The sequence below is a fragment of the Pelobates fuscus genome, chromosome 6, assembly GCF_036172605.1.
Source record: "Pelobates fuscus isolate aPelFus1 chromosome 6, aPelFus1.pri, whole genome shotgun sequence".
NCBI lineage: Eukaryota > Metazoa > Chordata > Amphibia > Anura > Pelobatidae > Pelobates > Pelobates fuscus.
The window spans coordinates 283,349,080-283,366,028 of record NC_086322.1 but is presented as its reverse complement, the minus strand read 5'-3'; the positions used below and the strand labels follow the sequence as shown (position 1 = coordinate 283,366,028).

The following is a 16,949-nucleotide window of genomic DNA, read 5'->3' as shown; positions in this document are numbered from 1 at the left end:
GCTTAGATGGAGATGTTGCATCTGCCTTGATTTATGGAGTCAGGTGACATTCCACCTCCAGGAACAGGCCGTCTTTGTACCTCAGTTATCAGTCCAGTGCTTGGTTATTCTAAAGCTTTGGCTAAGGTTACCTCAATGCTGCTCCTATTCCTGGTCCAGACCCTGCACTTGTTCCTGCCCTGCATACACCATTTTGCTCTGGTCATTGCAGACTACCAATAAACGTTGATCAATAGCATCCGGTTGTTCAGATTGTTATGTTTTTTATTATATACTGTTTTCGTTGGCCTACATTTCTAGTCATATCCAAATGGTGCCTGCTTGTGCAGATAACCTTGACTAGAAACCTACAAGAGGTGTTAGATTCTGCCTCGTTTCCAGGGGTGCCCAAAAGGTAGATCCCCTGATGTTTTAAAACTACAGCTCCCATAATGCTTTGTCATTCTAAAGACATTTGAGATGCATGCAAAGCATCATGGGAGTTGTAGTTATACATCTAGGGATCCACCTTTTGGGCACCCCTGCTCTACTCTATTCTTCCATCACTGTATCTCAAAGTCCGTAAACAATGTAAAGTTCATTGAGAACTGCCCTCAGTAGAGGGTCCTGATATTTGCAACACAATTATTTTGACAGTTGTGTTTATCATGTAGTGGTTTCCTGGTTCTCGATCACTCCATCCCACATCCCAGAAATTAGGATCAGTTGTCAGATGGGTCATTTGGAATATCCCAGGCAATATACCTATTACAGATCAAAATCTCACAGAAAAAGAGCTAAAAAAAACAAGTCTGTTTTTAAAGGGTTACTTCAAGCATCATAACCACTAGACAGCTCCCACGTTCAAATTTCAAAGGATTTTCCCATGAATCTATTGTCTGGATGGACAAAATCTGGTGATAAAGACCGAATTCCGACCAGAATGGGAATTCTCATAGTTACTAAAGCCATTCTTAGCTCCCCCAAATTAGTGACATTTTTCCTTTGCCAGTTGGCTAAGCCATTAGTCACCCCACATTAAAATAAAATAGCCCTACCTACCCCAATAATAGTGGGGAAGTTATTACAACTAATACTTGTAATAAAAAAAAAAAAGTTATAATTACAATGTCATTATATTCCACTGACTCGTTTTTGAAAAGTATAGAAGATATTCAAGCAGCTTGGCTTGCAATTAATCAAAACATGCAGATATTTCAACTTGTTTATTTTATAACTCTTGTTATTTTGAATACATTTTCTCCCACATACTGGATTGTAGATGCTATCCAAGATGTCCTTGTGATTATCATGGGGTTGCAGACCAGTATCCTCTGGACTACATTCCTTGTCCTGGACAGATGGAGATATCCCACTGAGTAAGCAGTGGGCTTTTCCTTGCACAGGGATTTGTGTATGCGAAGGCCGGTTTTGATTTTTGGACAACCTTCTTAGATATTTTTTTCCTGATTAATAACCATGGTATCGTTAGATCATTGGAACTCTTCTTCGTCGTGTCGTTCGTGGTAGAGAAGCTAGCCCCCTAGACTGTCTGAAGGTATACTACTTTTTTTTAGTTCTGTTGCCTCTCTTTTCAGCTGTGAGAGGAGGAGCTACCGATTATTAATTCACCATGACTATTAATCAGGGATATTGCAGGTATCAATTAACCCAAACAATGAACACAACACGAGGAATAGGTCAATGCAAATATATTCCAAATAAGAGTAAGATCCTTCACTGGTTGACTTTGTAAAGGGCCTTTAGCGTGGTTAACATTTCTTCTCTTTTAAAGTCTGTGTCTATATTTTCTTCCATTGTGTTAAACGTCTGTAGCTTTACAAAGAGGTTTTTGCAGCTCTCCACCTCCGCCCCACTGAGGAAGACAAGATTGAGGTTGAAACGTTGAGTGTAAGCCAAGCTATGTAGTATTCTCAGCACCTCCACTTGGTGAGTGCACTGGACATTTTCCTCCAAAGCAGTTAAGATCTCTCCTAGGAGCCCCGAGCATACTTCTGTATGAAAGAGCTGGGTCAGTCTGTCAGCTTTGAGTCGCAAGAGAAAGTTGTACCTTTTCTCTACTTCCAGTCTGCGCCATTCACGGGCAAATTCAAATGCATTTGTGGGCTCTGATTGGGACTCCTGAAAAAGACAAAAGACTATTTTAAAAAAAAATTAAAAATAGTATACATAAATAAAATTGTTCTTGTTCTCTGTGTACTGTGCCTTTTTAAAAAAAAAAAAAAAATTAAATGTAAGTGTCTTTGAAATAAACGAGATGCCTCGTTTAATGAGACATTTAAAGAAAAAAAAAATTCAGAATTTATTTATTTTTCTAAATGCTATCATGTGGCATACATTTTCAATAAAATACCAGCTTTACAGCGGAGACACCTCAGACCCCTAAAGCAGCACTTAGGCTTGCTTAAAGGTGAAACACAAAATGTATTTTAAATTTTCATTTTACAAAAAGTGCAGTTTTCATTAGAAATTGGCACTTTTAGAAATTAACCTTGTTACATCCCTGGCTGTCAATCAGACAACCTGTCCTGTTACTACCTGGTTTGATTAGCTCACTTAAGCTAAACTCAAGATGGGGCAACTGCCCAGAGCACCTGCCTTGCAAAGACTTCTCATTAAGCTGCATTGGGAAGTCTGTGATTAGACAGCCACAGAAAGTCTAAGCTGGGGAAGAATGGGAAAGCATGTAAAGACGGTAGCATATGCAAGCTGTTTGTACATATACCCCCAATAGAAAAATATATAACTAAGTGCATGCATGTTTTAATTTGGAGTAAATATTTTTTATTTGGACAATGGAGTGTCCTTTAAACTTATTCGGAGGATATATCACTAGCAAAATACAAAACTATTATAATTTGAACTGGTTCATTGGAGAGGTGTATAATTGCACACTCATAACTTTAGCACCCAAGAGGTATGAGACATCTTAATTGACTCACTTTATACATTTCTACAGTGCAACCGGTTATTACACAGGCTGGGGTGCAGTACACACAAATGAACATGTTTGTGGTGCCATCACTCGCACAGAATAACTTGATCGTAAAACAAATCACTATGGAAAGACGTTCTGTGACAGACTTCAAAGGGGAACTCCTGATGGTAAAAGGTTTCTATGAGGTAGTTCAAAGGTGGGGCCTAGTAAAAGTACCAAAATGGCAACTGCATGCTGAAAGGAAGTGGCATTTACTGATGACATGGTGGTAGAGATTAACACAGTGAGGGAGTTTAAGCATGTGTGGGATAGGCATAAGGCTATCCTAGACTTAAGATAAGGGACTAATTAAAAGTATTTCGAAAACTGGGCAGACTAGATGGGCCGAATGGTTCTTATCTGCCGTCACATTCTAGGTTTCTATGTCAGAAGTTATTTTGCTATATATCAAGAAAGAACGCTTAGGCACTCACGGTGTTCAGATATAAAGCAGTTTATTGGACCATCATGTGCCCAGCAACGTTTCCACCTCCACTGAGGTCTTCATCAAGCAGTGGAGGTGATGAGATTTACCGAGCCACCAGCTATGTTGCCGTTTGCTTGAATAAACCGGTACTTTGAAGGATTTGCATCACAGAAGCCTTCTTATTTTTTATAATTTTTTAATTGTCTTCTGGCAATTCACAAAAAAAAAAGAGGAGTGGGTTTGAAAAACTAGATGCAGGATTGCAGATAGGAAGAGATGCTTGAAAGATAGAAAGGAACAAGTGGACACAAAGTGTTTTATGTATACCACTTTTCACTGGTTAGTAGATATACTCCAAATAAAATTATGCATTTAATTATTTATTTTTCATTGAGCTTATAACTGAAAACAGTTTGCAAAACCTACAGCAGTTCTCTTGTCTGCAGTCTTTGCAAGCCCTTCCATTCTAACTCCACCCAGACTTTCTGTGGCTGTCCAATCACAGACAGGGGAGGGCTGGCAGCCTTAGGCCTTGGGGGCAAAACCAGTCAAGTGGCCCATTGCGCCACCAAATCAGTTCACCATCCATGCCCACCTTTTCCTGGTTTTATAACGGATATCGATGTTATGCTAATCAGTAGCTCTTTGCCATACCCGCTCCTTCACGGCTCTGACTTTCAATGTTGTCAGAGCACAGGCTGAGAATCTCTGAGCCTGTGCTCTGACTCACTAACTGAGCGCTGGAACCACGAGGGAGAGGATATAATCTGACTGCACCTACTGCTGGTGCGCACCAGTGGACCACCAGCGAATCGTTTAAATTAAATATGCTGGTGTACCCAACTTGTAAGCTGTGTTGGCCGCCGGGTGCCTCTGTTGTCATGGCACCCTGCGTGACCGCACAGCTTGCCCACCCCAACGGCTGGCCCTGCTGACACACACTGACGTTACTACTAAGACATCCCTCAATATTAATACAGACATCAGAGTAAACACCAATAAACTGTGGAAACAGAGCTGATCCCCCCAAATTTATAAAGGTTTGCTTAGAGGATTTATTGTAAGATTAAATCATGCCTCCTCCTCTCTCTCCCCCATGCGCTGCTCTGTAGGCTGGGAGGAAGTGAAGAGTGGCTGCATGGGGAACAGCTGTTTAATGTAATGCTTGCAGGACGGCCAGCTGCCGCAGAACCGCTTTGTTTCCGTCTCTGCAAAGGGCTCCAGGCACTGCTTGTTGTGAGTGTGAGCCACTGTAAATTAGGGGCAGAGGGCAGAGGGCACTTGCACTGCGGTCAAGACGGGTCTGGGCAGGAGGAGAGTGCAGTGCAATCAGTGAACTCCCCTCCTGTGGGTCACCAGTAGACTGGTGCACCTGCCCAGGATCAGAGCCGGTGCAAGGATTTTTGCCGCCCTAGACAAAATATAAATTTGCCGCCCCCCCATGTGACATCACAATGCCCCACCCATATGATCTGCCATATGAACTAATGCCAGTGCTGCACACAGTGTGTGTTTACATTAAAAAGCCTGCAGGGACCAGCTATAGACACCACAACCACTTCATTAAGCTATAGTGTCCCTTTAATGTGAGGTAAATTATAGATTAGTGTCACTAATAATATACTAGATTGCCTACTTACAATTAGATGAGGATGATGATGAGCTGCAGTTTGGCTCCACTGGTCTGGTGTAGAACAGGATCTCTGGAGGCTGTTTGCAACTGTGGTCACAAAATTCAATGTTCTGGGAGAATTGGAAGCAGCTCCATCTTTTGGGGGCCTCTTACACAGCTCAAGGTCTGGGCCCCAGGGCCTGACGGTGGGTATGCCCATAAGGCCCACTCATAAGTCCACTTATATGTTCCACCCACCCATGAGTTCGCTCACAGGGAGTGGAGTGTGTAGGGGATGTGTTATGAGTTATTGTAGAGGATCTAATATGTGTGCTTATGGTATGTAGTTTATAGGGATACCAGTTTGTGCAGGTGATGCAGTGTGTTTGTGTGTAGTGGAAGCAGTGTGTATTTGTGTATAAGGGATGTATTATGTGTTTCTGGTTGTGTGTAAGGGATGCATTGTGTGAATCTGTGTTTGTATGCATAAGGGAAGCAAGGTGTGTGTCTGTATGTGTGTGCATTGAGTGTAAGAGATGTGTTTCTGTGTGTATGTAAGAAAAGCAGTGTGTGTGTGTTTGAATTCTCTGTTTCTGTGTATGTGTGCAAAGGATGCATTGTCTTTGTGTGGGGGTTGCATTGTGTGTGTGTGTAATGGATGCATTGTGTGTTTCTCTGTGTGTAAGCATGTTGTGTTTCTGTGTATGTATAGGGATGCATTGTGTGTTTCTGTGTATGTATAGGGATGCATTGTGTGTTTCTGTGTATGTATAGGGATGCATTGTGTGTTTCTGTGTATGTATAGGGATGCATTGTGTGTGTGTATGTGTGTGCACGCGCATCGTGTGAAAGAGCTCCCTGTCTTGCCCCCTGTCCTATAGAGCTGTCCCTTTGAGCTTCTTAACCCTCCTACTTCTTCTTCTTCTTCTTACACCCCCTCTTCTTCTTCTTATCCCCTTCTTCTTCTTCTTCTTACTCCCCCTTCTCCTTCTTCTTACTCCCCCTTCTCCTTCTTCTTACTCCCCCTTCTCCTTCTTCTTACACCCCCCCTTCTTCTTCTTATCCCCTTCTTCTTCTTACTCCCCCTTCTCCTTCTTACTCCCCCTTCTCCTTCTTACTCCCCCTTCTCCCTCACCCCCCTCTTCTTACTCCCCTTCCCCCTCTTCTTCTTACTCCCCCTCCCCTCCTTTTACTCTCCCCCCTCCCCTCTTCTTACTCCCCCCTCTTCTTATTCCCCCACCTCCCCTCTTACTCCCCTTCCCCCTCTTCTTCTTACTCCCCCCTCCCCTCCCCTCCTCTTACTCCCCCTCCCCTCTTCTTACTCCCCCCTCTTCTTATTCCCCCACCTCCTCTCTTACTCCCCCTCCCCTCTTCTTACTCCCCACCTCACTCTCCACCTCCCCTCTAACTCCCCCCTCCGCGCTTCTTACTCCCCACCCCTTCTTCTTACTCCCCCCTTCTTACTCCCCATCCCTTTCCTCTTCTTACTCCCCCTCCCTCTCCTTACTCCCCCTCTTCTTACTCTCCCCCTCCCCCTCTTCTTACTCTCCCCCTCCCCTCTTCTTATTCCCCCCCTCCCCTCTTCTTATTCCCCCCCCTCCCCTCTTCTTATTCCGGCCCCCTCTCCCCTCTTCTTATTCCGCCCCCCTCTCCCCTCTTCTTATTCCGCCCCCCTCTCCCCTCTTCTTATTCCGCCCCCCTCTCCCCTCTTCTTATTCCGCCCCCCTCTCCCCTCTTCTTATTCCCCCCCTCTCTCCCCTCTTCTTATTCCCCCCTCTCTCCCCTCTTCTTATTTCCCCTCTTCTTATTCCCCCCTCTCCCCTCTTCTTATTCCCCCCCTCCCCTCTTCTTATTCCCCCCTCTCCCCTCTTCTTATTCCCCCTCTCCCCTCTTCTTATTCCCCTCCCCCTCCCCTGCAGCGTGGCCGAGCTGCTTTCCTGTCCGCGGTCCCGGCCGGAGTGATGGGAAAGTGCACGCTCAGTGTGCACTTCCTGTCAGTCCGGCCGGTTACAGGAAACAGAAACTCCGCGCGGAACAGGAGTTTCTGTTTCCTGTAACCGGCCGGACTGACAGGAAGGTGCACACTCAGTGTGCACCTTCCCATCACTCCGGCCGGGACCGCGGACCGGAGACCAGCTCGGCGGCCACGCTACAGGGGAGGGAGGGAAGCTGCTGCAGCCGCCTGAGCGCTCTTTACAGAGCGCTCGGCGGCTGCAGCATTTAAAGGGCCGTCCCACCGCGGCCGGTCCTAAAAGAATTTCGGGCGGCCTGGGGGGCAATTGCCTCCCTGCCCCCCGGCCCAGCCCGCCCCTGATCACAGACTTCCAAATGCAGCTCGATGAGAAGTCTTTGCAAGTCAGGTGCTCTGGGCAATTTCTGCCTCTGAAGTTTAGCTCTGAGCTAAACAATCATGGAGTAAGAGGGCTCACTGTCTACTTGAAATTCAGGGGGTGTAACCAGGTTAATTGGTAAAAGTGTAAATTTATAAAATGAAATGAAGATGGCACACAAAAAGCTTTTCTTTAGAAGTCTGCAGTGTCCCTGTAAGAGGCGTACTTAGCACTTTAAATGTTGCATTACAGTAGCGGATACAATAAATGACACAATTTTCCACCTATCCATCAAAACAAAATCAAATAGCACACTGAACGCAGTCCACTCTTTTAAATACTTGGGTATGTTGTTAGACCCCAATCTATCATTTAGCCTCCACATAGAAAAACTTGCATTTAAACTGTATCCAAAACTAGGTGCCCTGTACCGAAACAAATCCTGCCTAAGCCCAACAGTAAAGGAAAAGATTGTACAGCAAATTCTGATGCCAATCATTGATTATGGGGATGTAGTATATGCATCTGCACCGCAATCCCACATTAAGAAACTCAATACATTGTATGACTCGTTCTGCCGATTTGTGCTACAATGTAATTACAGGACCCACCATTGTGACATGTTAAAAGAACTAAACTGGCTGTCGCTGGAATCCAGACGCACCCTTCATCTTTCCAGCCTTGTATTTAAGAGCTTTTCTGGGAAACTCCCACCCTACCTGAGCAAAATGCTCTCCCCGGCTGTTCCCATCTCCTATGACCTCCGATCCAGTACCAACACTTTATTTAGTCTGCATCAATACAAAAAGGAAGCAGCCCAATCCACCTCCTCCTACAGAGCTCCGCAATTGTGGAACGACCTCCTGCACAATTTAAAATCTTCCCCAAGCCTAAAGTCCTTTAAGAGATCCCTCTCTACATACCTCAAAACAGAATGCACATGTCACGGGTGATTATATATTTCCTACCTATTCTATGTTAAATTTTGTGTATATTGAGTATTAATATTGTTTTTGTATTTTATTGTACCCTAACTGTATCAATGCAATGATTTGTGGACCAAGGACATACTTGAAAACGAAAGAAATCTCAATGTATCTTTCCTGGTAAAATATTTTATAAATAAATAAATAAATAAATAAATAATGTACAGTGTATCTACGTACCATAAAGCATTAACAAGCATATTTGACATTTTATTGGTTAAAGAGATACTGGAGTGCCAGGAATACAATGCTGTATTCCTGGCACTATCGCTCCCCCTCCCATGAATAAAGAGTTAAAAACCCTTTATTTACTTACCTTAGCCCAGCGGCAATGTCCCTTGGTACTGGGTCGACGCTCCGCCCTCTTCGAGGTCCCGCGACGAGCAAGAGCTAATGCAGAGCATGAGAAAGTTCAGCCCAGATACCATACCAAAGGTACGTTTGGATCCAGGAAGCGCCCCCTGTGGCTGTCTGGTAGGCAGTCACTAGAGGCTGACTTCGTGCTGCAATGTACACATTGCAGTTCCTCTGGTGCAATAGGGACACTGCACCCAGACCACTTAATTTAGCTAAAGTGGTCTGGGTGACCATAGTGTCCCTTTAAAATCATACTAGAAGAGGGGTATAGTAAATGTAGTAGGTATACATACATTCAATGCTTATTTATATGGTGGTAACAGGTATACTTGCCACTTTATAGTTAATAACACAGTGGTGTGAAGTACATCAAGTGCATGGCGAGCTTAGAGATAAATGACATCATTCCCAATCCTCTTATGAATGTGATGACATCACTGTAAAGATTTTGAGCTCTAAGACAGTTAGGTGAAGGTGATCAGTGGTCTGAAGTCTTTGTTCTTTCTCCTCAGAGGAAAAAAAAAATCTTAACATATTCTCCAGAAACTCTACACTGGCTGAACAAATGCAAATGTTCTTTTTTCCTGTCCATCAGTTCATACAGCTTGATCAGAAAATTGGTTTTACACTAGTCTATAAGATAAATTGGATTTCACAAAAGCACACACTATGATTAATTACAGATTCAGAGGCTCTTGGAGACCGAATCTATATGTGAAGCACAAGACAGTTTAGGCTGAGAATTTAAAATTTACACTTTATTACAAAAAAACAACAGACGATAAGCTTGACAGAATACATTATGCAGAGTATGTAGAGTGAATTCTACAAAACAGATAAAGAGAATCGAAAAACAAGGATCTGTGTTTAGCTTCAAACAAAAAAAAATATTTTTTCTTCTTAATTAGGACTTTAATAATGTTTGCTGGTTCTTTGCTTAAGAGAAAGAGTGGGAGGACTCTGGACACATTGAGATTTAATTAAATCTCCTGGCAGTGAGGGGTTTACTAGACATTATTTGAAGCAATCTTTACATGATTGTCTTCGTCTGATTAACATCCGAAACAAATGGATGCTATAAAACACAAACAAACAGTTTTACTCTAATTTTTCAAAGAATAAATATATGGTAGTATTTGTCAGTAATCTCTAGAGTTTACAAGGATGGTATGCATAAATATTAAAAACAAATAAAAGAAACGATATGGAATATTATAGGCCTTAGAATGGTCGGGCTTAGAAGTAAAGGAATTGTAGTCGCAGACAACTTAAAGGAACACTATAGTCACCTAAATTACTTTAGCTAAATAAAGCAGTTTTAGTGTATAGATCATTCCCCTGCAATTTTACTGCTCAATTCATTGTCCTTTAGGAGTTAAATCACTTTGTTTCTGTTTATGCAGCCCTAGCCACACCTCCCCTGGCTATGATTGACAGAGCCTGCATGAAAAAAAAACTGGTTTCACTTTCATACAGATGTAATTTACCTTAAATAATTGTATCTCAATCTCTAAATTGAACTTTAATCACATATAGGAGGCTCTTGCAGGGTCTAGCAAGCTATTAACATAGCAGGGGATAAGAAAATCTTAATTAAACAGAACTTGCAATAAAGAAAGCCTAAATAGGGCTCTCTTTACAGGAAGTGTTTATGGAAGGCTGTGCAAGTCACATGCAGGGAGGTGTGACTAGGGTTCATAAACAAAGGGATTTAACTCCTAAATGGCAGAGGATTGAGCAGTGAGGCTGTAGGGGCATGTTCTATACACCAAAACTGGTTCATTAAGCTAAAGTTGTTCAGGTGACTATAGTGTCCCTTTAAGTCTACGGGAACTAGAAAAGAACAATTAAAAGTAGCCAAGTTGAGTCGAGCAGAGGATTGCAAACACGAAGACAAGCTGGGTCAAAACTAAAATAAAATGACAAAATACAGAAGAATTCATGAATTATTTGGCCAAAAAGGTACATCAAAAGGGCGAGGGCACAGTACAACAGTAAGATGGGATTTAAATAAGTGAACTAGATTGGATCACTGTCTGTTGAACCACGATTAACAGTGTTGGTAGTGGTGCAGGAGTGAACACAACCTCCCAAAGATCCAATAGACAGAAAAATGTCAGCTGCAGGACACAAATCCCAGGTAATATCACAATTAGGTAAAAGAATTACCAACATACACTGATCAACCGCAACATTAAAACCATTGACAGGTAAAGTGAAAAACACTGTATATACTTTTAAAAGGGCACCTGTTAAGGGTTGGGATATATTCGGTAGCAAGTGAACAGTCAGTTCTTGAATTTCAGGTGTTGAAAGCAGGAAAAATTGGCAAGCGAAAAGATCTGAGTGACTTTGGCAAGGGCCCAAAAGTGATGGCTAGACTACTGGGTCAGAGCATCTTCAAAATCGCAAAGTGTTGTGGGATGTTTCTGGTATGCATTGGTTAGTACGTGCCAAAAGTGGTGCAACGAAGGACAACTAGTGAACCAGTGTCAGGGTCATGGGTGCCCAACGCTCACTGATGGACATGGGGAGCGAAGGCTAGCCAATCGGGTCCGATCAAACAGAAGAGCTACTGTAGCTCAAATTGCAGAAAAAAAATAATGGTTGCCGTGATAGAAAGGTGTCAGAAAACACAATGCATCGCAGTTTGCTGCATAGTGGTCTGTGTAGCCAGAGACTGGTCAGAGTGGCCATGATGACCCATGTCCTTAGCCGAAAGTGCCTTCAATGGAAACGTGAGCATCAGAACTGGACCATGCAGCAATGGAAGAAGGTTGTCTGGTATGCTGCATCACATTTACTGGTCTGATGAATCACATCAGGTGAATGGCCCGTTGTGTGTGCATCGATTATGATGTTTGGGAAAGAGATGGCAGCAAGATGCACTGTGGGAAGAAGGCAGGCCAGCGGATGCAGTGTTATCCTTAGTTACTGGCATTCAAGTGGATGTTTCTTTGACATGTACCACCTACCTAAAGATTGTTGCAAACCACATACACCCCTGCATGGCAATGGTGGCGTCTTATAGCAGGATAAGGCACCCTGCCACACAGCAAAAGTTGTTCAAGAAGGTTTTGAGGAACATGACAAAGAGTTGAAGTTTTTTTCTTTGCTTTCAAATTCCCCAGTTCTCAATACAATTGAGCATTCTTGGAATGTGGTGGAACAACAAATCCAATCCATAAAGGCCCCCCCTGTCAACCTGCATGACTTAAAGGATCTGCTGCTAATATTTTGGTGTCAGATACCACATGACACATTCAGAGGTCTTGTGGAGTCCATGCCTCAATGCATCAGAACTGGTTTTGCAGCAGGAGGGGGACGTACACGATATTAGGCAGGTGGTTTTAATGTTGTGGCTGATCAGTGTATAGTGATTTTAAATTAATGCACTATACAGGCTTCATGTACAGCATATTATTAAAAGGACACATCCTAGCACCAGAGCCATCTCTCTACCCCTTTCATATTTCATTGTGTAAGATGCTCTTTGCCCTGATTCCTTCATCAAATTCAATATTCAAAATATAGCCTGCCCACAAGCCCCAGAGACGGGGGACTACTACTGTGGCAACAACCATTAGGATAAACGACAGATCGGCGACTTTTTCCCGGGGATAGACCCAAGGCCTACAAGAGGCGTACCCAAGCAGTCCAAAGGAGTCGGACGATCCCTTAGCTGACTGCAGCATACTCAACCAGCGGTCTGGTCTTGTTGCTCTCTTCCCTAAACTAATTGATTTGTTTGGCAACAAATTGATTTGCATGGCACAGAACCCCTCTCGTTTAGTAAAAATGATCGATCAGTCTAAAAACTAATCAAATGGGATTCTATGCAGGACAAATTGATTAGTTTAAGGAAGAGTGCAATAAATGCACATGGCAGGCATAGTATTTTCTTCCCCTGTCAGTCTCCTCTCCTCACCTGTAATAAAGTACAAGTGGACTCTTCTGTCCGATCCTTTGTCGTGGAGGCTGGGTTCCAAGGCTGCTTCCTCTCTGTTCCAATCTTATCCTTCCTCTCCAATGGTTTGAGGTGAGAGGCCAGAACAATATCCCTGTGTTGAATAAAGATGAGGAAAGTATTCATTAACCAAATAAGTGTGTTTTAGGACTTGTTTCAAATAGCCTAAAAACGATAGTAGGAATCAGATCTACCCATGGAAGTTCAATCAATATAAGTAAGTGAATGCTATGTTATATTTTGATAGCCCACTTTCCAAAGACATAGATACTTTTCACAACCTCTTTTTTACCTGAACTCTTCATAAGATGACACTTTTTGATGTATAGCCCGGAACTTGGCATCATTTTCTCTTTTATACTTTTGATCAGCCGCAACTGCTATAGCAAGTTCTTTCTCCAACTCCCGGAAATCAATCGATTGTGGGTCACTCATTGCAGTGCAGACCTCAACAGGTAAAAGAAAAAGGGATAGGTATTCCATTTAGACAGAAATTAGCACAATTGTAATTTGAATGGATTTTGTAGAATATTTGCTTTAACAGACTACAAATGAAATTATTGTAACATCTTTATGATTAGTTTGCCAACCTTGGTCTTTTTAACATGGAAGCATCTAAGTGGTGAGTTCATTATTAAAGGAACACTATAGTGCTAGGAATACAATCCCTCTAACCCCTCCCTCGTAACCCCCTCATGGCAATTAAAGGGTTAAAAACCTTTTAAACAAACACTTACCCGATTACAGCACAGAAGGCCCTTGGTGCTGGCTCTGTCTCCTACAACATGAATGTCGAGGAAGAACCTAATCGGCACGTGCAGCGAGCACCGCGCGCGGATTAGGTTCTTCAATGCTTTCCTATGGAGGATTTGAAGACATTCGACGTCCTCATGCAAAGCGCAAGGACGTCCAGCATTGTTTCATGAAGCTAAGCTCTGTGAAAATCAAGGAAGCGCCTCTTGTAGCTGTCTGGGAGACAACCACTAGAGGCAGTCTTAATCCTGCAATGTAAACATTGCAGTTTATCTGAAACAGCACTGTTTTAGATTGCAGGGTTAAGGTTACAGGAACACTGCACCCAGACCACTTCAATGAGATTAAGTTGTCTGGGTGAGTGTAGTGTCCCTATAAACGCAATATGTACAAGATGAGAACGCATCAAAATATCTGACTGAAGAAACCAAGGACTATTAAATTATTACAACTTTCCCCAGTACTCTAAGCCTAGCACTCATGTAATGGGTGCACAGATTCACACTTGGTAAAGTGGGCAGACTAGATGGGCCGAATGGTTCTTATCTGCCATCACATTCTATGTTGCTATGTAAAAGTGCAGTTTGAAAGCAGCTGAAGAACAGGCAGGCTTCAGGTGCCGGGGAGAGACATTTTTTTTTTTTTGGGTCAAATCCACATTCTTAGTCAAGCGTATAGGGAGCCACTCTAATGCATCAGTGGACACTCTCAGTCAATGAAAAATGTCCAAACTTGATTTGCTAATGCAGAAGTTTAAAGTTTACGTTTTAGCACATCAGCACAGACTGGAAGGTCGGTGCCTGATAGAATCAGTAAGAATCAAAATTCTCAAAAACAGTTTAACCGCTTACACAGTGATGGCAGCAGGGAACTTCTTGCACCATAACCACTACAATGTTGCTTATCTTGTACCTGTCAACACAAAACAGCAAACCGAAGTTGATTAAACTTACTAATTCCAGGTTTAAATAGCAAAACTATAAGAATAGCAGAGTTGGTTGGGTTTTTTATGTGTTGTATTTTCCAGTTATATATAATTCAGTGTTTAGTGAATAAACCCTATTGTCATTTTTTAGATCACAAAAACTAAACTGAAAAGATTCTCCAAGTTGGTTATGTTTTCAGTTCTTTTTTTGGCCAAACACGTGAAATTTACTTTGAATTCCTGACATTTCACACTTTATTAAAAACAACATTAAAGAATGTATTCGTTAAACAGCAAATTGGAATTGGAATTGAATTGGAAACTGAAATGTCTAAAATAGTCAAGCTGTAACCATAGTGAAGTTGGAGAATTATTTCACGTAAGATCCTTTAGCCTAAAATGTTTAAATGTATTTTTATTTCCAACAGTAATTTGATTTTAGTGAATAAAAGTGAATGGAAATCAAATTACAAAATGTAGGTCAAAATGCTCCATGGTGGTCTGGTGATGTGCACCAGAGCTGCAGAAGCAGTGGACATCACCATTCATTGGCTGAGAATGTCAGCACAGATTAACATTAGTCAGCCTAGACCTCTAGTTCCAGTCTGGCTGAGGACACTCTTATGATGCTGCCGGAGCTGGACTTAAATCTACAGCAGCAAAAGGGTTAAACTTTGTATGTGCAGTGTTAGTTAGCTATGTTTGCAGTTAGGCTATTTTTATATATTTTGAATTGCCGACAATTTGCTCTGTAGTGAAACAGACCTGTCAACTTTAGCAGGTCTGATAAGGGGAAAGAGTGGAACCAGTACACAGTCGTGTCAGTGACACAATCAGCATCAGATGTGCTTGCCCATAAAGGGTCATCACCAGACCACCATGGAGCATTGGAGCTTGGTGAGGATTCAGGTAAGGGGGTAAACGGTTGCTAAACGGTCTGCCCCATTACGGGTAACCTGGACTGGGTACAGCAGACTGTAGCGGTTGTGATGTCAGGATGACGTGGTGTGCACTGCAAAGTGCTCGAGTGGGTTTTAACGCCTCTGATGAAACTCATGAAAAAGTGCTATGCTTTTCCTCAATGAATGACAGCTGTTCTGTCAGATGATTGGGAGAACCAGCGGAAAAAAGTGCGCCACAAGAACATGTGACTTGGCATATCCGGTAAATAATTCTGTCAGCGTTATATACTAATGTTAGAATTATCTGGCCAAACTTACGTGCAAAATAGCTGAACTGCAAAAATTCTACAAATCAGCTATGCTTCCAGTTTGGCTATTCTTAAAGGAGCACTATAGTGCCAAGAAAACAAACTTGTTTTCCTGGCACTATAAGGTTATTAGGTACCCCCTCCCTAAACCTCTTCAGCCACTTACCTTAATCCAGCACCGAGCTCCCTCGGCGCTGGTGACCTCTCCTCCCCAGTCGACATCAGCTCCATAGTGGAGTCGAATGCGCATGCGCGCCCGGAGCTGCGCACGCATTCAAACCGCCAATAGGAAAGCATTACTTAATACTTTCCTATGGGGATCTGAACTCAAGCTGCGTGAGTTCAATGCGATTTTCACTCTGAGATTTGCGGAAGCGGCCTCTAGTGGCTGTCAGTGAGACAGCCACTTGAGGCTGGATTAACCCTGCAATGCAAACAGTTCAGAGAAACTGCTATGTTTTCAGCTGCAGGGTTAAAACTAGAGGGACCTGGCACCCAGACCACTTCATTGAGCTGAAGTGGTCTGTGTTCCTATAGTGGTCCTTTAACGTAAATTTAAAATTCACTTTGCATTCCAAAAAAATTCTCTCTGTATTTAACTATAAATAGGATAACTACAAGAAAACTTACAGGAACGCTAGGTTGAAGAGGATTCTGCTCAAACGAGCTTACAGTCTATTGGATAGACAAAACTTATTTACCAATTATTATATCAGTACCAATAGTATTAAAATAGACCCATAGACATAACTGAGCGGGTATCCACCGAAGGGCAGGCTAATTGAGCTGTTGTCCGTCCTCAGCACTCTCATGCGACTTATTTCTTTGGAGACCCATAGACATTCTCCAAAACACTAAGTTATACATTAAACTTGAAACCGTCTCTGCTCAGAATATTATATATTATGTTTATATCCCATAGACTGTAAGCTTTATTGAGCAGGGTCCTCTTCAACCGATCGTTCCTGTAAGTTTTCTTGTAATTGTCCTATTTATAGGTAAATCCCCCCCCCCCCCCCTCATAATATGGTAAAGCGCTACGGAATCTGTTGGCGCTATATAAATGGCGATAATAATAATAATCATAATAATAATAATATCCCATATGTAACAAATATATGTTAAACAGGTCTTTAAACAAATTTTAAATTAACCATTGTACAGCACTACAGAATCTGATGGCGCTATATAAATAATAATAATAATAATAATAATAATAATAATAATAATAATAACTGCATGGTGGCTGCCAGCCTGCAAAATATAATCATAATATTAAAAGTTACAATAAAATCAACAATAATATTAATAAAGTTTGATGATAATAACAACACAGGCATCTTACAAACCAACTCTATGCTCAGCTTCTTGGTTGTCATAGAAACCCTGATCCGACCTCCCTCCT

The 16,949-nt window shown here is 42.3% G+C and overlaps 1 protein-coding gene across 2 annotated transcripts; it reads right to left on the bottom strand.

Moving 5' to 3' along the window:
• Positions 1-1,230: 1,230 nt before the first annotated feature.
• CCDC103 (coiled-coil domain containing 103) lies at positions 1,231-16,913 on the bottom strand. 2 transcript variants are annotated; one of them, XM_063425552.1, is made up of 4 exons: positions 16,894-16,913; positions 12,949-13,103; positions 12,618-12,750; positions 1,231-2,121 (listed from the first exon to the last, which is right to left on the bottom strand). In XM_063425552.1, exons 2-4 carry the CDS (start codon positions 13,089-13,091, stop codon positions 1,717-1,719), a joined length of 681 nt encoding a protein of 226 aa, XP_063281622.1. In that variant the 5' UTR covers positions 13,092-13,103; positions 16,894-16,913; the 3' UTR covers positions 1,231-1,716. The 2 variants fall into 2 exon arrangements, with proteins under 2 accessions (XP_063281622.1, XP_063281621.1); XM_063425551.1 differs by lacking the exon at positions 16,894-16,913 and having other exon boundaries at positions 12,949-13,144.
• Positions 16,914-16,949: the final 36 nt, after the last annotated feature.

Coding starts and splice junctions, on each gene's coding strand:
- CCDC103 (XM_063425551.1), bottom strand. CDS start 13,139: ATGGAATACCTATCCCTTTTTCTTTTACCTGTTGAGGTCTGCACTGCA. Junction 12,751..12,948: donor TCATCTTATGAAGAGTTCAG/GTAAAAAAGAGG, acceptor TATTCAACACAG/GGATATTGTTCTGGCCTCTC. Junction 2,122..12,617: donor CCACTTGTACTTTATTACAG/GTGAGGAGAGGA, acceptor TGTCTTTTTCAG/GAGTCCCAATCAGAGCCCAC.